Source organism: Bos indicus, chromosome 27 (assembly GCF_029378745.1).
Source record: "Bos indicus isolate NIAB-ARS_2022 breed Sahiwal x Tharparkar chromosome 27, NIAB-ARS_B.indTharparkar_mat_pri_1.0, whole genome shotgun sequence".
Taxonomy (NCBI): Eukaryota; Metazoa; Chordata; class Mammalia; order Artiodactyla; family Bovidae; genus Bos; species Bos indicus.
In genome coordinates this window covers 7,382,715-7,407,784 of record NC_091786.1, presented here as the reverse complement: position 1 = coordinate 7,407,784, position 25,070 = coordinate 7,382,715, and the positions used below count along the sequence as shown (strand labels likewise).

The window sequence follows — 25,070 nt, the reverse complement described above, 5'->3', positions numbered from 1 at the left end:
TGCATCAGGTTAATGAAGTAGAGAGAGTTGAGAAGCTGCAATAATTGACACCACATGGCATTGGCACAGACATACATATAAGAACTTATAACTACATACAAAATTATGTTCCTACTCACATTTTTACCAGAAATTTTTCAGATGGATTTAAAGTTAAAATTTAAGAGTAAACTAATCTGTAAAAGTACAGATTTAAATGGGACTTCCCTGGTGGCTCAGACAGGAAAGAATGTGCCTGCAACGCAGGAGATGCAAGTTTGATCCCTGGGTTAGGAAGATCCCCTGGAGAAGGGAATGGCAACCCACCCAGTATTCTTGCCTGGAGAATCCCATGGAGAAAGAAGCCTGGTGGGCTTCAGTCCATGGGATCACAGAGTTGGACATGACTGAGCGACTAACACACACACACACACACACACACACACACACACACAGATTTAAATATAAAGTTTTACTTCTTATGGAGCAAGAATTATGTAAACAATGTAAGAAATTTCAAGAATATATAGATTTGAGATAATAAAAATTAAATTTTACTCATTAAAGTATTATAAAAAGTTAAAAGATGTTTAAAAACTGAGAAATATATTTACCACTTACCTAACAAGATTTCCTAATTTTAATAGAATAAATTCAAGAAAAGGATACATATTTTAGTAGAATAATTGGCAAAATATAAAATCATGTTTCTTATAGAATGCAAATGACTAATAGCTTATAAATATATGTTTATCCATACCACTAAACCAAGAATATTAATTAAAATGATAATGCATTGCTTTTAAACTATCAGTTTATTAGAAAAGTTAAATGGTAATTCTCAGTATTGGGAAACAGAGAAACCCTCTTACTGGTTATCCATGCATTTTTATTTTGGCATGAATTTTCTGGACCCTATTTCACAATACATACCTTAAAATTTTCTAGGAATTTATCGCAGAGAAATAACCTACACTGCCCAAGGATTTATCTTAAATGATGTTTGTAATGGTGGTGCGTAGCTTCCTATTACTGCTCTAAGAAGTTACAACAAATCCAGTGAATTAGAAAAACACATTTATTATTTTTTAACATTTCTCGAGGTCAGAAGTCTGAAATGGATCTCACTGAGCTTATTGAAATGGGGTCAAATCAAGGGATTGGCAGGACTTCACTCCATCTGGCGGCTCCAGGAGAGAATCCACGTTCTCACTTGCTCCAGCTTCCAGGGGCACCTGCATCCTTGGCTCAGGGCCCCCTTCCCTCTTCAAAGCCAGCCGTGGAGCATCTTCAGATTTTTCTCTGCATCTGACCCTGACTTTCCTGCATCTCTGTTTCACTGATCACTAGGACCTTGTGATTATATAACACAGGATGACCTCTGATGAGCTAGTCCATCCAAAGCAGTGTGGAACAGAAGCAGAGATTATTCATGGTTTTCTTGTGACTGAATTGGAATGCCTCAGAGAGTAGTATCCTGGGTTTGGGACTGTGACGCTTACTCCTTAATGAAAAATGCACCCATTCCTACTTCTTAGGAATCTTTTTAGGGAACACAGTAGTTTTACTGAAATAACACATATTGAAATAAAGACAATCAGTAATAGGTTGTCAGGGTGCACTTTTTAGGTTTTGCAAAAATGATCTCTAGTCTCTGAATCCAGGAGGATGCTTTGCCTTTCGGCGCCTATATAGTCTCATGTCCCAGGTTGCTGCTTATGCTCACCTGGATCCTTCTCACAGTGAAAAAGAGGGGATCAGAAGTATCTCCAGAAAGAACTGTACAGGCATATTTATTTTGCTCATATATCTTTACCAAAATATTGGTAAAAAGTTACCAATATTTTTATGCTTAGAAAGTTTTTACAGCCAACAGTTGTTACAAGAGGGAAAAAAAGCAATCTTGGCTACTGCAATAGGTTAAAAAACAAATGCTTCATTCTAAATACACCAACTTCCTAATCCCTAAAACCCTATACATATTACTTTATGTGGCAAAAAAGTGAATTTTGCCTTATATGGTGTAAATGGTTTTGAGTTAGAGATCTTGGGAAGAGAAAATTATCCTGCAGTATTCAGGTAACATATATCGTTTTGAGAGACAGGCAGAAGATGTTTTGAGAAAAACTCAGAAGTCAGTACAGAAATCAAACATCACCAACTAAATGATAAAAATCAGCATCACTACTAATTTTGTAGCATCAGATGGACAGAGTTATCACCTACCTAGTATGTAGCCAAGAATGAATAATCTGAATCTAACCACGAGGATACATCAGACAAACCCCAGATGAAGAATAGTGTATTTAGTAAGGAGGGAGTGGGTTGTATTCTTCAGCAATGTTAATGTCCCGAAGACAAAGACAGGCTGCGGATGTGTTCTGAGCTAAAGGACGCTAGGGAGAAACACGGCAAATGAATGCAGAACTTGCCTCTGGACTGGATCCCACGTTGCAAGGGGGAAATGCTATGGGTCAGTCCAGCTAATAAAATTAGAATACAAATGACAGGTTTGACACAAGTACTCTATCAACATTATATTTCTTCTTAAATTTTATTTTAATTGGAGGATAATTGCTGTACAATATTCTCTTGGTTTCTGCCATGCATCAACATGAATCAGCCATAGGTATACATATGTCCCCTCCTTCTTGAGTCTCCCTCCCACCTTCCATCCCATCCCACCCCTCTAGTTTATCACAGAACACTGGGTTTGAGCTCCCTGCTTAAAATAGCAAATTCCCACTGGCTGTCTATTTTATCAACATTATAGTTCTTAAGATCGATCATTGTACTGCAGAGAATTTCTCTCCATTCAGATAAAATTATCCCAAAAGAGAAAAACACAAGGTAAATGAGGGAAAATGTCATAAAGTAGATCAAGGGTTTATAGGATTTTTTTGTACTATTCATTTTCTGTAACTTTCTTTAAATGTGAATTCAGTTCAGTTGCTCAGTTGTGTCCCACTTTTTGTGACCCCATGAATCGCAGCACGCCAGGCCTCCCTGTCCATCACCAACTTCCAGAGTTCACTGACTCACGTCCATCGAGTCAGTGATGCCATCCAGCCATCTCATCCTCTGTTGTCCCCTTCTCCTCTTGCCCCCAATCCCTCCCAGCATCAGACTCTTTTCCAATGAGTCAACTCTTCGCATGAGGTGGCCAAAGTACTTGAGTTTCAGCTTTAGCATCATTCCTTCCAAAGAAATCCCAGGGCTGATCTCCTTCAGAATGGACTGGTTGGATCTCCTTGCAGTCCAGGGGACTCTCAAGAGTCTTCTCCAACACCACAGTTCAAAAGCATCAATTCTTCGGCGCTCAGCTTTCTTCACAGTCCAACTCACACCCATACATGACCACTGGAAAAACCATAGCCTTCATTCTCAAATAAAAATTAAAATATATTTTAAAATAGGTCATTTTAACCTAAGCATTGTGTGGAAAAACCCATACAGGTTTGGTTTAACTAAACTCTTCAAAGTGTTAGTGATGTCAAATGGGATCTGAATGTTGAAATCCTCAGATTGTTTCACATGTATGATGGTCTGATGCAATTCACATCATCTGCTTCATTGCCCATGACAAAGAGAATTGTGGAATATTTAGATTTTTCAGACAGTGGGAATCACTGGTCACTAAACCATCGCTCTGGTACACTGATGCAACAAGTTCATTTATGCTATGACATATTTGTTTTAATATTGTCATAGCATCCAAAGTTTCTAACTCTCCATCAGTGTAAGCGAGCTTCCTATTCACTCTTTCCCCCTTTGTATAAAGTCAATAGCATCTGTCCTTCATTTCTTGCCACCCTATCTGTTACACTCACTTTAGTTATTGAGGAGAGTAAAAATCAAGTTTGGCCAGTGAAATGAAGAGAAATTCTCTTTCAAATGCATATGAAGACCACAAACACAGAACTGCAGCTAATATGTATATCTCGCCTCATACCATGGCTCCACAACCACTAGTTTTGGTTCTAGAGGCAGAAAAACTGATTAATTTATGATTTTTAATTTCCAAAAGGTTTGGGGGTTCCCATACAATATCTAGAATAACAACAACAACAAAATCCATCTGCAATTTATAGACAATACGTATTTCTCTCCCCCTTAAATACATGGGCACTCAATTGTCAGAAGAGAAAAAAATACTTTCCCATTTCTCTGTGGAATTATTCTATAATTTGCCTCAGGCCCAGTTAATTCCATCACATAATATTCCATTAGAGATTCTGCCTTAAAAGTTTAATTGTCAAAATTATAACTTAGCTATAAAACCATAATTTTTCAATTATTGTCAACAGAAACTATTAGTGATGAAACCATCACAGTAAGTGTGACATAAAACATAATTACAATTGACTATAAGAAAAATATGAGATTGTTACTTTATCAGAAATGAATGCATCATTAGCCATAAAGCTTTCTTCCTCTTGTAATGTCATAACATCTTAAAAACTCAAGTGTTTTATATCTAAACCTTTGTATCTGCTATTTTGTCATAATTTTTTAAAAATTATATGGTAATTATCCTACTTATCAAATTCATCTCAGCAAAGTCCAGTATGATCCACTACTCACCCAGGGCTACCTTGGTGTGAACCAGGGGAGAGGGGATGGTGCAGTGGAAGAGGAAAAACTTAGAAACATGAGAAACCAACAAATCCTGGAAGGGGCAGAAGAAAATGTACAAGCATTAGGCATATAAAGCAACAATGTTTAAAAAATCCAACCTTCATCATGAACATAAATATTCCATAGCTTTCGTTCCAAAGGACCCTGAGCACGTGGGCGTCCACTGCTGTGGATCAGTCGTGAAGAGTTGTTGAACTAAATCATTTGGTCTTTCCTTCCAGGATTGACATCTTCAAGTATGTCATCTACGGAATTGCAGCTGCCTTCTTTGTGTACGGCATTCTGCTGATGGTGGAAGGCTTCTTCACAACCGGGGCTATCAAAGATCTCTACGGGGATTTCAAAATCACCACTTGCGGCAGATGCGTGAGCGCATGGGTACGTTCTCTGTTTGCACTCAGAGCTTCATGCGGGTTTATTTCAGTAGCACTCTGGTGTTTGTGTTCATCTGCCAGGAATGGAAGTAATATATATTTTTTAACACAGTAACATTGCCTCCTGTGATGGCTATTTAAAATCGTGATGATATTATTTTCTAATTTAAGATTATTACATGTGAAAATTCAGGTTCAAATTCTCAAATCATGTGCAATACAACTAGTTTTGCTTCTGGAGGCAGCAAACTGTTGACTGATTTATATTTTGTTTTTCCCAAATGACCCTGGGCTTCCCATACAATGTTTAGAATAATAGAAAAATCCGTCTGCAATTTATAGATAAATGCATGTCTCTCCTCCTTAAATATATGTCTCGATATTTTACTGTAAATTTGGGTGGAAACTGTAATTTCTGTTTAGTTTTCATGTAAGGTAAGAATTACCCTATATTATACTTATTTAGGTTTTAAATTCTTATTGATATTTAATGGTAAATCAAACTTACAGTCAAGAGATAATGCAGTGCAGAAAATTTAAGCACAAGAGATGAAAATTAAGAGTAATATGGTTTAAAGTACTTTCATATGTTTATGCAGAGTAATTTTCACAAACTTGGGAGCTTCCTTTTTTTTGGGGGGGTGGCATTCAATTTATTTATTTATTTTATTATTATTATTATTATTTTTTACTTTACAATATTGTATTGGTTTTGCCATATGTCAACATGCATCTGCCATATAGCGGATGTACGGGAGCTTCCATTTTAACTAACATTTTTTCTTATTTCCTAATATTATATGAGAATATATATTTAATTACAGCATATATTTCCTATTATGTAAGGTGTCTCTAATAAGGATGGTGTAATTTATTTCAGTCTTATAGAAAAGTTCGAAGAAACCAACTGTTTTCTCCACCAGCTTGTAAAAGTGGTATTATTTGCTCAGTGTCCACAATGATAATAACATGAGAAAATAGTTTGCCCATGTTATGGGTATTTGTTGTCATCTCTGCAATAATTTCTTGTAAGGCTCTTTTGGAGGACACTGTTTATTGTAATAGCTCAGTGTTAGGATCGGCAATATCAGATTACAGACCCAAAGGAAGTTAAGCTAAAGATCTTGGATTAATAAGTAAGATATGAATATTCACTGGGCCAATTTTTAGTGATACGTAAGGGATTTCTCTATTAAGAAGGGACACTGTGATTTTAGGTTCACTTGTACTCTGCCAAGGTCTTCTCTGGTGGCTCAGCAGTAAAGAACCCGCCTGCCGATGCAGGAGACGTGAGTTCGATCCCTGGGTGAGGAGGATGCCCTGGAGAAGAAAATGGGAACCCACTCCAGTATTCTTGCCTGAGAAATCTCATGGACAGAGGAGCCTGGCGGGCTACAGTCCATGGGGTCGCAAGAATCGGACCTGACTTAGTCACTAAGCGGCAACAAATACTGTGCCAATAGAGTATGAGGAATTCAGTTAATGATAGACTTCTTCTTATAATTAGGACAGTATCATTATAATACCACTGTTTGTCATAGCAGATCACTTAACTCCTCCAGATCACAGTTTACTCTCTTATATCATAAAGACATTAGATCATCTTATGGCACCCCATTCCAGTACTCTTGCCTGGAAAATCCCATGGATGGAGGAGCCTGGTAGGCTGCAGTCCATGGGGTCACTGAGAGTCGGAGACGACTGAGCGGCTTCACTTTCACTTTTCCCTTTCATGCATTGGAGAAGGAAATGGCAACCCACTCCAGTGTTCTTGCCTGGAGAATCCCAGGGACGGGGTAGCCTGATGGGCTGCTGTCTATGGGGTCGCACAGAGTCAGACACGACTGAAGCGACTTAGCAGTAGCAGCAGCAAAGCGCAGTCTAGCTCAAAGAGTCCCTCATTCTGAAGCACTAGAATCACAGAGAAAAAGGGTCTCTGAGCACACTTTTACCATTGAGGAGTGACCTTGTGCCAGGAAGAGGGCAACTGACTATGTTGTTTCATTGAGATTGTGAAGTTTCTGCATAGGATTGTAGGCAGAAACAAAAAGTCCTGAAAGAAACCACCTGTGTCATTAATGATTATCTGCTTGCCATTCAAACCTTTCAAAGATATCTCAAATAAGGATTTTTAAAGCAAAACCGGGAGCCACATTTTTTTCTATAATAGTAACAATTTTGTCACCCAGTCCCACTTACCAGCCCAGAATGGTGGTAGCAGCTGCATGGGCTCCCGGAGAGGCGAGGCAGCGGGGACCCACACCATAGCCCACCGGTTCCTTGGGCACCCTCCCTGCACCGGGAACGAGCGGAAGCGGGGCAGAAGCAGAGCTGCGCTTTGTGTGTTTTGCAGAAACATCAGTGCAGCAGAGAGGGCTCTGAGTCAGGCCTGGGCTGTCCCAACACGGGCTCCAGGCAGGGGACCAGCGCCTGCAGAAAGAGGCCAGCTCTGCCGCCGGAGGTGGGCAGCGGCAGCTGCGGACCGCGCAGGGCACACCCCTGCCAGCCTCTCTTCCCACCGCACACCCAGCTCCCTGCTCATGCAGGACTCAGGGCTCCATGGAATCAGAGGGGAAAATAATAATGTTTTATCAGTCACACTGTCCTGCTGCTTATGTTTTTGCTTTCTTGTTTGCATTCTGCTGCTCCCCCTCCCCCCACACACAATTTGTAGATAAATTGTATCTTACAGTCTACTATTTGTTTTATGAGTTCACCTGTTAGCCTGTTAATCAGTCTTCCTTAGCTTTAAAAAGGTCTTTTTGAAAATAGATTCATGAATTTCTATTTGGAATTCTGAATGATATTCACAGGTGGAAAAAAAATTTTTGAAACAACCATATTATAATATTATAGAATCAGCTTTCAGAGTTAGTGCTGAAAGAAAAGTATTATTCTATCCCTGTTTTTTCATGCTGTATAAAATGTAAAGTGGTCACTAGTAACTGATTCTGCTCACAAAATGGAATTGTGCCCAATGCATAAATGCAGTTTATTTTAAAGTGGCATTGCATCTCTGAATAGAAGATGCTAAATGCTATTCTCTTTTTCTAATGAATCTCTTGAAAACATAACTTGACCTGCGTTATGCACTTCTGTCATGCAGCATCGAGACCACTTCAAATTCATTTCAGATTTTTAATGCTGTCCCTAGAAATCCTAAATGGGAGGCATATAAAACACATTAGCATGGTATTAACTCTTAGGGGTGAGGACCACTAGTTTACTAAGAGCATGTGAAAATTTATTTAACTATTCTAAGCAACAATTTTTATCTAAATTAAGTAGTAAATGGCACCAACATGAGTAAAAGTCAAATGTTGCTGAATATATTAAATGTGAACTTAAATTTGATATAGAAATATTTTCTCTCCTTTGAATTTCTTCCCCATTAAGTTTTTTTTTCTTTTCTTTTCTAACTTTACAATATTGTATTGGTTTTGCCATATATCAACATGAATCCGCCCATTAAGTTTTTAAACCAAAAAATACATTTATTTGGTTGCAGTTTGGGAGCTATTCAGTGGCTCACATCTTGAAATCTTGGGATACTTGTTACACCCATCACTAAGTTATCTTGTTCTAAAAATTTCTCATTATGACAGCAATATGGCTCTCAAATGTTATCTATGCTAGTTCTGACACATCAGATTTTTAAGCCCAACACCTTTGAAGTAATGGAGTTCTTAAATGTGCTACTTTCAATACATTTTCCATAAATCTACCTGCTGTAAGTATTCTATAAGACAATAAAAAATTTTAAAGTATATGCATTCATTTACTAGGGCTGCCATAACAAAGTACCATGAAAGTAGCAAAAACATATTGTCTCACATTTCTGGAGTCTTCAAGTCCAAGATCAAGGTGTCAGCAAGACTGGTTCCCCACTAGGGCCGTGAGGAAGCTCTGTTCCTCAGCTCCGGCGGGCGCTGGTGGTCTTTGGCGATCTGGGCTTGTAGAAGCACCACCCCAGCCACGGCCTTCCTCTTCACCTGGTGCTCTGTCCACATGCCTGCTGCTCAGATTTCCCTTTCTGAAGGATCCCAGTCACATTGGGTTCGCCTTATCATTTTTAGTTTGCTTACCTCTGCAAAGGCCCTGTCTCCAAGTAAGGTTACATTCTGAGGTACGGGGGGTTAGGAACTCATCATATGAATTTCAGAGGAACACAATTTGACTCATAACAAACAGGAACAGTATGCCACACAGAGTGTTTATGTTGAATTGTGTGTGTGTGTGTGTGCTCAGTCATGTCTGACTCTTTGCGACCCCATGGACTGTCGCCCACCAGGCTCCTCTGTCCATGGGATTTCCCAGGCAAGACTACTGGAGTGGATTGCCATTTCCTACTCCAGGGGATCTTCCCAATCCAGGGATTGAACCCATGTTTCTTGTATCTCCTGCATTGGCAGGCGGATTCTTTTTTTATTTTTTAATTTTTTAAAATATAAATTAATTTATTTTAATTGGAGGCTAATTTACAATATTGTATTGGTTTTGCCATACATCAACATGAATCTGCCAGAGGTGTACACGTGTTTCCCATCCTGAACCCTCCTCCCACCTCCCTCCCCATACAATCCCTCTGGGTCATCCCAGTGAACCAGCCCCATGTAGACCACTGCACCACCTGGGAATCACACACAATGTTTAAAGTAACAAAACTAAGTGGTTACTTTTTATCCCGTTTTACAGGTAAAGAAAAATATGTATTTACGGTTATCCACTGTATCTGAGGGGATTGGTCCCAGGACTCCTGTAGAGACCAAGACCCACAGATGCTTGAGTCTCTTATATAAAAAAGTGTAGTGTTGTATTTAACCTTACACACATCCCTCCATATACTTTAAATCATTTCCAAATTACTTATAATACCTAATACAATATAAACTCTGTAATTGTCAGTATAAATGCTATAAAATCATTGCTGGCATGTGGCAAATTCAAGTTTTGCTTTTTGGAACTTTCTGGCATATTTTAAAAAATATTTTCCATTCATCATTGGTTAAATTCAAGGGTATCAAAAAGGAAGACCAGCTGTATTTATTATTTTAATCTTTTCTCTTAGCCTCAGATATTTATAGATTTTCACTGCATCATAAGACATACTCTGTAGAATTACCTTTACAGAGTGTATCATGACTCATGGCTCATTTTCCTAACTTTAAGTTAAGTTTTAATAATAAATCCAGTATTAATAATACGAAATGTTAGTTAGGTGCTTATATATGCCAGTTGCTATGCATGGAACTTTACGAAATACTAGGATATTTAATCCTCCAAACTATGTGAGTAGGTACCAGTATTATTGAGATGTAAATATTAATAATTACCTTTATTTCACAGATGATGAACCTGCCACCAGGAGATGAGTACATGGTGGGTGGTGGAGTCAGATTTGCATTCAAGCCTGTGGCACAGAGTCCCTCACTAACCTCATAATCAGGATTTGTCTTGTCATTTATGTTTTATTTGGGCTAATTTCATAGGAGAATTATCTGGCTGTGAGAGTTTTTAATAATTCACCAGCCCCTATTGTTTTACATTTTAGCGATATCATTCATTGGTGACTGGAAAGTTCCTTCATGGCAAAGATGTCCTCATTTTAACCTTGACTTTTATCCACAATCATGAGTTATCTCTTTTTATAAGATAAGGATGCTCTGTGCAAGGTGAAATAACTCAGTAGTCGATTTTGATGACCGCCTCTGAAAGAGTCCTAGGTAACTTTCTAAGTAAAGTTGTCATCAAGGAACTCTGCATTCTAGTCTATCTCTAAAATTCAGTGTCTTCAAAAGTAAATTTTAAAAATAATAACACCATTGATTCAAGACTGCCAAGTTCCTCAAATAAGTCTTAGTCTCTCTCTAGGATATCCCATGGGCGGAGGAGCCTGGTGGGCTGCCATCTATGGGATCGCACAGAGTTGGACACGACTGAAGCGACTTAGCAGCAGCAGCAGCAGGATATTCTAAATCTAACCTCAAGAAGGCAACATCATTTTTTTTTTTTTTTCAGATTATAGCAATGCATTTTAGCACTCTCTCAATAGGGCATAAAGGGGGATGGGGAAACATAAACTGCTTCAAGCATAGTGGTCATATTTAGAAATATTTACCACAGGTATCTGAAGCAGATCTCACACATGCACTTATAGTTTCAGAACTGGACTCTAAATACAGGACAGTGGACCAATCTCAGTGTGACCGTGCAGTTATTAACTGTGCTGGTACATAAATTATGGCAAAAACAGAAAACATGGTCTCATTCTATTCAGGTTTCGAGCATAAAAATGAACAAAAAATTTTGGTGAGCCTTAGAAGATGACATTGACAGAATGGGAAAATTTCTTATAAAAAGTAAATCTTCTAGTGTTGGAATTTTTAATTCGAAATACTTAAAACTGCTGGAAAGCAAAAATTGAAAAAAAGAAAAAGTCTAAATCATCCTGCTTCCTTCCCAGTCACCATAGGTCGTGGTTGGAATTCAGTTCAAATAAAAATACCTTCTCAAAAATATTGAGCCAAGGTTTTATGTTCATTTTTGTTCTTTTGATTATTCAAGTCATGACATATAATTTTGTGCTAAATTGTTCTTTTGTAAATTTGTATATTCAGTGGCATTTTCATTCGACTTCTCTATATATCAGATCATCCATCCGATCATTCTAGGATATAATTTCATAGCATTTAGGAAATGCTTTGTGAAATGCTCCTTATATTTTTAAAAGACTTCCCTATAGCTCAAATGATAAAGAATCTGCCTGCAATGCAGGAGACCCAGGTTTGATCCCTGGGTTGAGAAGATCCCCTGGAGAAGGAAATGGCAACCCACTCCAGTATTCTTGCCTGGAAAATTCCATGAACAGAGGAGCTTGGTGGACTACAGTCCATGGAGTCGCAAAGGTCAGACACGGTTAAGTAACACACACAATATTTTTAAAATCCTAAAGCATTTTTTCAAAAATAAACTTTTTTTTTAAATTTTATTTTATTTTTAAACTTTACAATATTGTATTAGTTTTGCCAAATATCGAAATGAATCCACCACAGGTATACCTGTGTTCCCCATCCTGAACCCTCCTCCCTCCTCCCTCCCCATACCCTCCCTCTGGGTCGTCCCAGTTCACCAGCCCCAAGCATCCAGTATCGTGCATCGAACCTGGACTGGTGACTCCTTTCATACATGATATTATACATGTTTCGATGCCATTCTCCCAAATCTCCCCACCCTCTCCCTCTCCCACAGAGTCCATAAGACTGATCTATACAGGGCATACACACTGAGGAAACCAGAAGGGAAAGAGACACGTGTACCCCAATGTTCATCGCAGCACTGTTTATAATAGCCAGGACATGGAAGCAACCTAGATGCCCATCAGCAGATGAATGGATAAGAAAGCTGTGGTACAGATACACAATGGAGTATTACTCAGCCATTAAAAAGAATACATTTGAATCAGTTCTAATGAGATGGATGAAACTGGAACCTATTATACAGAGTGAAGTAAGCCAGAAAGAAAAACACCAATACAGTATACTAACGCATATATATGGAATTTAGAAAGATGGTAACAATAACCCTGTGTACGAGACAGCAAAAAATAAACTTTTAATCTTACAATAGTTTTAGATGTACAGAATGATGAAGATGGTACAGAGAATGTCCATATATATCAAACTCAGTTTTCTGTAGTAACATCTTACTTTAGCATGGTACATTTGTCACAACTAGTAAGCCTATATAGAAACATTACTATTGACTAAAGTCCACGCTGTGTTCAGGCTTTTTTAGTTTTTCCTAAATCAAGCGTTCTTTTTCTCTCCTAGTATCCCAGTCAGGGAGTACAGATAGCATGTCACAGGTCAGTCATTCCTCCTTAGGCTACTCTGATCTGTGACATTTTCCAAGACTTCCCTTGTTCTTGGTGGTCTAGAAGGTTTTGTGGGGTAGAAGTTAGGCATTTTATAGAATGTACCTGAGTTGAAATCTGGTATATTTCTCATGATTTGGACTGGGGCTTTGGACTTCGGGAAGGAACACTACAGAGACTACTTTCTCATCACATCATTTCTCATACATTTAATGAACTGTTGAAAAAGGAAACTAGAGACATGAAGTAACACTCTCTGATTCATGTCTTCCTAAATGAAATAGTTCTGTTAAAAGCAATCCCATTATACATATAAAAGCAGAAAGGAGAATGGTGGTTTCCAGGGGCTGAGAGTAGGGAAGTGGGGAGATGTGATCAAAGCGTACAAACTTTCAGCTTTACAGAATGAATAAATTGTTGACGGACTTGCCTAGAGGTCCAGTGGTTAAGACTCTGTGCTTAGCCACTGCAGAGGATAAGGGTTCAATCCCTGATCAGGGAATTAAGATTGCACATGCCACGCAGTGGAACCAAAATAGCTAAATAAAATAAAATGTGGGGGAAATATGTTAAAATACAGTTACCATAGATGAATTGTACATAGCAGGATAATAGTCTGTTTTCGTTTTTCCAGAATATTTAAAACCTTCAGTTTTTTTATTTAATTAATATAAAATCAAATCTTAGAATTTGATGCCCACTGAAAAGTTCTTAGGAAAGATTGAAGGCGGGAGGAGAAGGGGATGACAGAGGATGAGATGGTTGGGTGGTATCACTGACTCAATGGACATGAGTTTGAGTAAACTCCGGGAGTTGGTGATGGACAGAGAGGCCTGGCATGCCCAGTCCACGGGGTTGCAGAGAGTTGGACATGACTGAGTGACTGAACTGAACTGAACTGAAAAGTTCTAAGGAGATATAGCTATAACTAATGAATTTTCAATTTCTGCTTATAAAGATATTCTAGTTTAAATGAAGTCGCTTGCACATATAGATTTTTTAATCAAATTTTATAATAAAGCTAGAAATTCACCTTAAGGATGGATAGAAATTATCCTCCAATTCATAGGCTTTATGAACCCTAATGTGGCATCCTGAATCCATTCACTTACAGTAACTGCTTCTACTGTGAGTAACCTCGATTTTATATGTTCAGGTGACACTGCAAATAGAAATACGTTTTCTTAAATTGGTTCCATTGATTTTAATGTGCCAAATATTTCCATACATGTAAAAGTTATAATTTAAACAGGCTACTGGGTTGGGGATTCAATGAGAACTGTGGATTACAGATGGTCTTTTGCAATACTGATTGTTTAGTAGGTACCTGTCTTTTCCAATCAGAAGGCTCATGCCCACTGTACTGGGAATAATCTCCACAAAAAGATTTTTATTTTATCATTTCTTTTAGGAAAAAAAAGAATTATATCTTTCTGACTTTGCATTTAAACCAGTAACGTTTTACAAAACATGAAATTTTACCACATTTTTTGAGACTCAATTTCCTCATTTTAAGATTAGCTACCATAGTTTATGTTTTTTAATTACTTTATGGGGAGATGACATATATTAAGGATATAAAAATCAAAAGCTCACTGAGGAATGAATAAGCCTGGTGGTGGTGGTGGTTTAGTCGCTCAGTCGTGTCCAACTCTGGCGACCACATGGATTGTAGCCCGCCAGATTCCTGTGTCCGTGGGATTTCCCAGGCAAGAATACTGGAGTGGGTTGCCATTTTCTTCTCCAAGGGATATTCCCTACCCCAACTCCCACCCCCCAGGGATTGAACTCGTGTCTCCTGCATTGGCAGGTGGTTCTTTACCACCGAGCCACCAGGAAGGCCCATGTCTAAGCCTAGTATTATCATATTGGGATTCTTGGTCAGAAGACCATTTCTCAGATATTTACAACGTAACTGACAATAAAATAGCATTCACTAAAGGGAAATTTCCTCTATAGTAATATTTGTTGGAGAAGGCAATGGCACCCCAGTCCAGTACTCTTGCCTGGAGAATCCCATGGATGGAGGAGCCTGGTAGGCTGCAGTCCATGGGGTCGCTAAGAGTCGGACACGACTGAGCGACTTCACTTTCACTTTCCACTTTCATGCATCGGAGAAGGAAATGGCAACCCACTCCAGTGTTCTTGCCTGGAGAATCCCAGGGACGGCGGGGCCTGGTGGGCTGCTGTCTATGGGGTTGCACAGAGTCAGACGCGACTGAAGCGACTTAGCAGCAGCAATATTTGTTGGAAAAGAGGCTGGCGGTGCTTTTCTCTCTAATATGATTTGATTTGATTTGAATTCTGCTTTCACTTGAAAAAGTAAAGCCTACATAAGCACATGCATGCTGAGCACACTGATGGACATGGCTGGCTTACAGTGTTTGTTCAGACAGTGGTTAAAATCTTCGAAAGACATTTTTGACCGGTATATACCCAAGGCCTCATATAGTACACATTGTTGACACAGGGATATTTTAATTATTAATGAATTAAAGAGTAAAGGACTTTGATTAAGGGTTTGGAAAATAGAAATAAGCTCCATAAGTAACCTGAAGGGTGCAAACTAGAATGAACTATTTAGAATACTGCAATCATCCAAGTGTTAGATAGGGCAACTGCAAACTCATGATGAATCCTGTACTATATTCTGAAGCATTTTAGTTTGATCTGTTGAATGAATAAGACCAGTGCAAGGTAATAAAGGAGAGCATTACAATTAGTATATTTTTAATAGATTTTATTTTTTAGAGCAACTTTAGGGTCATAGAAAAATTGAACAGGAAATATATTAATAGAAATTTCTTAAATATCTCCAACCCCGACATCTCAACAGCCTCCCTCACTATCAAAATCCTGCACCAGGTGGTACATTTGCTACAATTAATGAGCTGACATGGACGTAAGATAATCACCCAAAGTCCATAATTTCCCTGAGACTTCACGCTTGGTGTTGCACATTCGGTGTGTTTCGACAAGTGTCTGACACATATCTGACTCTGTGGTGTAAAACAGAATACTTTCACTGCCCTGAAAATCCCGTGCTCCACCTGTCCATCCTCCTCTCTCCACGCCTGGCAGCCGCCTGTCCTCTTACTGTCGCCATAGTGTTGCCTTTTCCAGAATGTCATATAACTGGAACCACACGTTACGTAATCTTTTCAGACTTTCTTCACTTAGTCATATGCATTTAAGGTTCTTCCATGTTTTCCTGTGGCTTTACATAAGTCATTTCTCTTAGTGCCGAATAATATTCCATCATCTGAATATAGCAGTTTATTCCTCCATTCAGCTACTGAAGGACATTTTAGTTGCTTCCATGTCTTGACAATTAGGAATAAAATGGGTAGAAACATGGCAAATAGTTTTTTTTTTTTAAAGCAAGTTTCTGATCACCACTTGTGCCAAGATAGCTTTAGGCCATACTGTTGACAATAATGATGATTGCATATTTTCAAGTAATTTACATAATAACACAAGTAATTTTTTCTTCAGTAAACTTTACACTGTGTGCTTCTCGAAGCCTACTGAGTTCAGTATTTTTGGTGCTGCTCCATTTTGCATTCTTAGTGATAGCATATTCAGGCGTCCGTTTGCTTTCCTTTGCCTTGGTATTCTCTCATATTAGAGCTGTGGTTCTCAACCAGATGCTGTTTCTCCACTCCTTGCCTTCTCCCCGCAGGGGACACAGAAATTTTGGTTATGTAACTATTGTCTATTGAGTAGAGACCGGGGATGTTGTTAAACATGTTGCAATACACAGGGCACTATCCATAACAAAGAATATTCTGGCCCAAATTTTCAATAGTGCTGAATCTGGGAAATCTTGATTTCAAATTTGGTTCATATCAGTCCCTCACTCACCTATGCATTTGGCTATTTTGTTGACATTGACATGGATTTCTGGCTAATCATTCCAATTGTGCTTTTTTTTTTTTTCCCCCGACTTCAGGTGTGGTACCCTGAAGAGCCTAAGGAAAATATCAGAGAAGTTTTCACATCAAATGTACTCATGAGAGCTTTATTGATTCCCATAGAGCAGCAGTTCTTTATGTTAGATGCCCATTAAAATTGTCTGCAAAGATATTGTAAATTCAGATATAATTGTCACGGGCAAAGCCTGATCTCTTTCTCAGATCTGCCAGATGATCTCGCTGTGTGTGCACGGTTGGAAACCACTGTCAGAGGCATGCCCCTCAGCTCACGTTCACTCAGCGAGACTGCTGGATGACCAGATCACTCAGCCCGGAGGTGTTTCTGCCTTCAAATCTACAGCTGTTTTCTCTTGCTCTTCAAGTGGGGACATGATTGAATTGATAATCTATAAATGCATTCCCAATGAGGAAATGTCATTGAAAACATATTTTTGGGAAATGAGGGAGCTCTGAGTTAAAAAATACTTTATCTAAGTATTTTTATAAGCTGTGCTGTAAAACACTGATGAGAAAGAGACTTTATAGACAGTGTCCTGAGTGGAACCCAACAGTATATGTTTGGTATATGTTTGCATATACCCACAGGGAGGCCTGGCATGCTGTGGTTCATGGGGTCGCAAAGAGTCGGACACGACTGAGCGACTGAACTGAACTGATAGATCCATTTAATTCATTTCACTGAAGTTTGAGTCTGCGTTATGCCCAAATTTATTCATTATATCATAACATTAAATTTGATATATGGCTAATTTTTTCAGTGTTTACATAATCCTTAGATTCAGAGACCCTTGGAGTCAGAGTCAGCTGGCTCTTTTTCATCAGTTCAGCTAACGTCTGAGATGTTATTTTTACCCAGACTGGTACACATCTGCTGAGTTCCCCCAGAAAGTCTATGGCTTAACCAAGTGTGATTTTCTTAGACATCAAGCTTAAATTCATAGGCACACAGATGAAAAATAAATTACCTTTTACAAGTCACTCTCAAGTTAAATACACTGTAATCTCAAAGCTGCATCATCAAGGGGTAATCATGTGTTTTAACCTTCTTCCAAAGACTAAGAAAACCTTGTTTCTTGCAGTTCCATATTTCAATCTCCCTTCTAAATTTCAAACAATAATTAGAACATCTAGGTTGAAATCAAAATAATACATATTTTTAAAAATTTTAAGCCACTAAGAAGGAATTCACAGCAAGATCGTTGAGTGTAATACTAACACATATTAGACCCTCAACAAATGTATTTTGAATAAAAATAAACACAAAACAAGAACTATGGTAACAAGAAGGTACCTATTGTGAAAGTCATTTGCATGTTCTGATGAAATGGTACTCAATAATGATGTGATAATAAGATTGCTGGATATTGATTATGAATCTGGCATCCACATCTTTATCATTTAATGGCATTAAATGTCATTAAAAAAATGACAGTTTTTACCATCCAAGATCAACAAGTTAACTAATCTAAACCAAACCAAAGAAATTTTACTGAGATATTTTTATTTGTGAATTAGGAGGAAATGGTCAGTGTTTTAATATAAGTGAGAGATACATTAAACTGTGGCTGAAATAGGAAAAGCCAGTGAGTCCACTTTATATATCAGACTTCCATAAGACCCATCCCTCTCTCCTTTCTATAAACAGGGCCACTGCTGTTTAGTTTAGAAAGTAAAATATATTGTTGTTCAAGGCAATAAACACCACATGCGAATAAATAGTTTACAAAATATTTATAACAATAACGATGTATGGTGACAGATGTTAACTAGACTTATTGCAATGACTGTTTCACAATATATACAAATAGCAAACCATTATGTTGTACACCTGAAACTGATATATCAATTATACCTCAGTTTAGAAAAAAAGAGTAGCTCATATATTTAACGCTCAGACAACAAAAAATACCTGTCATATTACTAGCAGTGGAAAGCTAGAAATAAGATGATAATCATGAGATATTTTATTACATATAGAGAATGTTTACCTAGAATCACACTTTATCAATTCAAATAATTTTTCAATCTTAGTAATTATCAGATTCTAAGGGAAAACATAAAGTAGGAAGATAGCCTTATATTTTTAGCATGTTTAGTATGGATACTTTAGTGACTATGAACTCCCTAAAATGTAACTGCTTTGTACTCCAACTCAGAAGTAAAATCTTTTGTATGTTAGAACAAAAGTTAATGCACTAGTCCTCATGAAAACATGTTCTCGCAGCAAAGATTGATTCTGTAAAATTCAGCTTTATTACTATGCTGTGACATTATAGCAAATACGGTTTCAGAATTCACTCCTTCCATTGCCTTGTGAAGTAGCAGCAGCAACACAGTTCAGAGAATTCCGGGCCAGTTTGAGTGTAAACCCATAGAATCCAGAGTCCCATTCCACCGTAAACAGCACCATCAAAAGAAGCTTTTGAAAAGTCCCCTGAGTCGGAAAGGAATATAAGGCCAAATGGAACCGAAAGGCCTGCAGATCACTCTCCTGTGGGTTCTGAGTCGCCGTTACCCTTCAGAGGACTGGGTCTGAAGTGGCAGTATCATGTTCATTATTCTTGAGATTGTAAATTAGCACTGAGGCCTACAATTCTGCATGATGAAAATGTTAATAAACAGAGCTTTTTCCTCCCAGGAGTTCCATTAACAAGATTTCTTCAGTTTGGGGTAGTTTCCAGACTTTCGAGAGGCTTCCTCTTCCAGCGGAAGACGTTAAGTAATTTTCCCAGACTTGAGAACTTCTCATGCTTTTTATTTTCTGCAAACATGAAGCCTAATTTCCTTATTCTATACATTCCTATCATTCAGGCAAGATATATGTTTGGTGGTAGTAGGAATAATCACAATAATACTACCTAGAATAAAAAGTACTGATACTTTGCCTGGGCTTCGTATGCGCCAGGTTTGACACTCAGTGCTTCCACTGAATCATCTCATTCCAGCCTCTCAACAGTCATGCAGTGAGTGTAACTGTAGATTACAATTGTGATTGTAATTTCAGATCAGTTTAGCAGGCATGCTCTGCTAAATTAATCACAAAGAGGCATAAAAAGCAGCCTAGACTCAATCCAGTTCAGAAATCTGTGGCTTTAACCAGCATGCTTTAAGGCCCCCTTTCTTGCTAAACAAATGTGACATCTAGGCTGGGGACACAGTAAATGAGTGGCATATCAATGCTTGATAAATCAATCAGTCAATCAAAGGTAAAGTTAGTGTGCATGAAAGAAGAGTTAGACTTAAAGTTTACAAAAGTCATTCAGAAAGAGGAGTAGAAATACACACTCATATCATTATATACCAAAATGACCTGTGAGTCATTGTACTTAGCTTAAATATTTATGATGTGAATTTGTGCCCATTTAGTTGTCATACAAAGCTATTCATCTTAAATTTATCAGTTAATGTTTTCTAAAGTTAAAAAAATGTGTGGTGAGGTTTTCAAGATCAATACATGAATGAAACAGGCATTAAGATGCAGATGGAGGAACTCTTCCCCTGTACATCAGAACCCCTGTGATGTAGTTTTCCAGCCCCTTTCTTCTCGTGATCCATGTTCACCCTCTCTCAGCTTCCTTACTGGTGGCAGGACCTACCGGAGTGATAAATACTGAGCTGTGTATGTTAAACACAGAATCCCTCCTTCCCAGTAGCTTATATGTTTTCTGTCTCGACTTTTTCTCTGTTGCAGTTTATTATGCTGACATACCTTTTCATGCTGGCCTGGCTGGGAGTCACGGCATTCACCTCACTGCCAGTTTACATGTATTTCAACCTGTGGACCATCTGCCGAAACACCACCTTAGTGGAGGGAGCGAATCTCTGCCTGGACCTTCGTCAGTTTGGTAGGTGTATCCCTGGCTGTAAATACAGCACCTCATACGGTTTGCTCCATTTTAAAATAGTATAATGGAAAAGAAGACAGCAACCCACCCCAGTATTCTTGCCTGAAAAGTCCCAGGGACACAGGAGCCTGGCAGGCTACAGTCTAAGGGTTGCAAGGGGTTGGAAACAACTGAGCAACTGAGAAAACTAGTGTAAACCACTTTGGAACCATAATTACTTCGACCAGAGAGAGAGGTGCATCAGAATCTTCATGTTTAAGTCATTCTTCTAAAACCAAACTAAGGGAATTTCAGAGTGAGTGCAAGTCACTCTTATGAACCGTGTAGTGTTTGCATAGTATTTTCATTCTCCCCTGATAAACTATATAGTCTGTGAAGTCTGTATGAAGCTCATCTAAGAAATAGATACTTCATTGTTTTCTAAAACAGGGGAAAAAACTAAACTTTACCATTTCATAATAAAAAAAAAAAAAACTAAATCAATCAGTAGTCCTCTTCAGTTCAGTTCAGTTCAGTTGCTCAGTCGTGTCTGACTCTTTGCGACCTCATGAATCGCAGCACGCCAGGCCTCCCTGTCCATCACCAACTCCCAGACTTCACCCAGACTCACGTCCATCAAGTCAGCGATGCCATCCAGCCATCTCATCCTCTGTTGTCCCCTGCTCCTCCTGCCCCCAATCCCTCCCAGCATCAGAGTCTTTTCCAATGAGTCAACTCTTTGCATGAGGTGGCCAAAGTACTGGAGTTTCAGCTTTAGCATCATTCCTTCCAAAGAACACCCAGGGCTGATCTCCTTCAGAATGGACTGGTTGGATCTCCTTGCAGTCCAAGGGACTCTTAGGTTATTTTTATTTAGGGCTGAAACCTCATGTAATAATAATAATTTCTTACGTGTATAAGGGCTTACAATAGTTTGTATATGTTTGCCTGCTTAGTTCTCACAGTAATTCTGTGTGGTGGGTACTGTGGTTATCCTCTTTATAAATGACAAAACTGAGGTCCCAGGAGGTTAAGTTTCCTGTCCAAGGTGACACGGCTAGTAAGTGAGAGTGCTGGATTCACTCCATCCAGTTTCAGAGTCTGTTCTTGGTTCGAAGTGAGCTGCCTCACCTGTTGAAACAAGCACTGAACTATGAATGAGGAAAGTTGAGTCTAATCTCACCTAACCTGTTTGGAATCCCATCCCATCCTTTGTAATAACATGGGGGCTACAGAATTTATAGAAGATATGCAAAGTCATGTGCTCAAACTGATATTTTTTTTTACAACACAGCTGTTAGTGGATTGCCATTCCCTTCTCCAGGGGATCTTCCTGACTCAGGGATCGAACTCAGGTCTCTTGCATTGCAGGTGAATTCTTTACCATCCAAGTCACCAGGGAAGACCTTTAAAATCTAACAGAGTGTTATAAATGTTTTTCTCTAATGCAGGTGTCCCTGTACTTCAGGCAAGTGGGAAACAGTTCAGTAGAGGGGATCGCAAGGTTAGACTGTGGCTCTGAGGTTAGACTGTAGACAGACTGCAGGGTATGGTAGAACCAGTCCATCACCAGCTAGCCCAATGTTTCAAAACAGTGTCTACCTACGCTCTTGTTAGAAGGAGTTCCAGCCCCCATTGTGTGATGCAGATGAAAATCAGGATGATTTTCTGTGCATGGGGTTCTCGGCAAGAAGATGATGGAAGGAATGTGGACAGGTCTTCTCTGGGGAAAGTTTTAACCTTGGAAACATGTCCCTGTAAACACAGGAAAAGGAAACCTTGGCACCTACTGCTGGAGGACACTGGAAAATAGCTGCTCGGAAAACCACAGCCCTAACTTCAGCATCCCCACCCCCAACTAAAATGTCTTCCTTTAATTCTTCTAATCTGAAAAATTAAAATTGGAAGAGATGTGGCTAGTCTCACAGAGAGGGTTGCCAGGTAAATTACAGGATACCCAGTTAAGTTGGAATTTCTGATAAGCAATATATGTAGTCCAGTACATCCCAGATATTGTAGGGGATATACATCGGGTAAGTGTAAAGCATGACTATGATTAAAGCTGCTCTTTGAACCTTAGCCCTGTAACAGCATAGTTCAGTTCAGTCACTCAGTCATGTCTGACTCTTTGCGACCCTATGAACTACAGCACACCAGGCCTCCCTGTCCATCACCGACTCCTGGAGCTTGATCAAACTCATGTCCATTGAGTTGGTGGTGCCATTCAACCATCTCATCTTCTGCCGTCCCCTTCTCCTCCCACTTTCAATCTTTCCTAGCATCAGGGTATTCTCAAATGAGTCAGTTCTTCGCATCAGGTGGCCAAAGGATTAGTTTCAGCTTCAGCATCAGTCCTCCCAGTGAATATTCAGGACTGATTTCCTTTAGGATGGACTGGTTTGATCTTGCAGTCCAAGGGACTCTCAAGAGTTTTCTCCAACACCACAGTTCAAAAGCATCAATTCTTTGGCGCTCAGCTTTCTTTATAGTTCAACTCTCACATCCATGCATGACTACAGGAAAAACCATAGCTTTGACTAGATGGACTTTTGTTGGCAAAGTAATGTCTCTGCTTTTTAATATGCTGTCTAAAGGAGATTAGTCCTGGGTGAAACTCCAGTACTTTGGCCACCTCATGCAAAGAGTTGACTCATTGGAAAAGACTCTGATGCTGGGAGGGATTGGGGGCAGGAGGAGAAGAGGACGACAGAGGATGAGATGGCTGGATGGCATCACTGACTCGATGGACGTGAGTTTGAGTGAACTCTGGGAGTTGGTGACGGACAGGGAGGCCTGGCATGCTGCAATTCATGGGGTCGCAAAAAGTCAGACATGCCTGAGAGACTGAACTGAACTAGGCTGGTCATAGCTTTTCTTCCAAGAAGCAAGTGTCTTTTAATTTCATGGCTGCAGTCACCATCTGCAGTGATTTTGGAGGCCACAAAAATGATGTCTGTCACTGTTTCCACTGTTTCCCCATCTATTTGCCATGAAGTGATGGGACCAGATGCTGTGAATGTTTTCTCAATGTTGAGTTTTAAGTCAACTTATTCACTCTCCTCTTGTACTTTCATCCAGGATTTATTCAGGCTTAGCTTTTCTCTGTGATGTGAAGAGGTGTCATGCAACCTTTCACATCATCTGTACAGGCTTTCTGTTTGCTCTTAACAAAGAATCTACTGCCTGGACAGCATTTATTTACCCTCCAAATAATACATCTTTAATAAGAATCCTTAATGTTCATATGCAATCAAGTTATAAACAAAGGGCATCAGAAAAGAAAAAAACCAACCCCCCAGTTGTGGATCACAATGGGTACAGACAGAGGCAACAGAATTTCCTGATGGGTTGTATGTGGGGGTCGACAGGAAAAGAGGATTCAAGAAGGAATTTGTCTTTTTGATTAAGCAACTGGGAAGGTTGATTAGCTATCAAATGAGATGGCAAAGCCAACCAGAAGAGCTTGCTCAGGAGTGGGGCAGGCAAGGGAGATCAGACTTCAGTTTTGGCAGTGTTGTTTTTCAGGTGCTTATTAGAAGTCTCAATAGAGTTGTCAAGTAAGAAATTGGATATTTGGGTCTTGGTTTCAGGAGAGAAGTATGGGGCTGTCTGTATGGATTTAGGAATCTTGATAATGTTTAAAGTTGAAAACTCTGAATGGCTGAGGTCAGCAAAGGAGACAGACAGATAACTGAGGACTGAACACTGGGAAGCACCACTGAAAGAGATCCTAGCTCACTGGAGGAACCAGACAAAGATACTGACAGGGAGAAGCCGGTGAGAACAGAAAGGTGAAAATGGGAGGATGTAGACTTTGGAATCCAAATAAAGAGACCATGAAGGATGCAAGTCTCCTCTGTCCATGAGATTTGCCCAGGCAAGAATACTGGAATGGGTTGCCATTTCCTTCTCCAGGGAATCTTCCCAACCCAAGGATTGAGCCCATGTCTCCTGCATTGGCAGGCAGATTCTTTAACCATTGAGCCACTAGGGAAGCCTTGCAGGAGTCATCAGCTGCCTCCAGTACTGCTGACTGGCGAATAGAAGGCGAACTAAGAATTCATCTTCAGTTTTAACAATGTGGAGCGCATGAGTGATCTTCATAAGGAAAGTTTCAGTGGAGGATTGGGGTGAAATTTGACTGGAAGGGGTTTAAGTGAAAATGGAAAGAAAGGAATTGCAAACTGAGCCTAAGCAACACTTCCTAGAAGTTTTGCTGCAAATGCGAATAAAGAAATAGGCAATGAAATGCATGCGTAGCCAGGGTGTTTCATGTGAATGAATGAAGTCTGCAACAGATCAGCAAGGAGAAAGATAGGCTTTCCTGGGAAGATTTCTCACTAATGATGATTTATTAGACACATCTTCCAGAGGTTCTTTTTAACCCCTCTTAGACTTACCATGGCAAAAAAGGAAGGTCCCAGAGAAGGATCTCTGAATTCAAGAT

At 39.2% G+C, this 25,070-nt stretch overlaps 1 protein-coding gene across 2 annotated transcripts in view; it reads left to right on the top strand.

The window, feature by feature from the left end:
- GPM6A (glycoprotein M6A) overlaps nucleotides 1-25,070 on the top strand; it is a 257,677-nt gene that overhangs the window by 221,382 nt on the left and 11,225 nt on the right. For both annotated transcript variants that reach the window (XM_070781654.1, XM_070781653.1), the window contains exons 3-4: nucleotides 4,839-4,995; nucleotides 20,491-20,644. In XM_070781654.1, coding sequence (XP_070637755.1) covers nucleotides 4,839-4,995; nucleotides 20,491-20,644 — 311 coding nt within the window. The remainder of the gene's footprint in view (nucleotides 1-4,838; nucleotides 4,996-20,490; nucleotides 20,645-25,070) is intronic.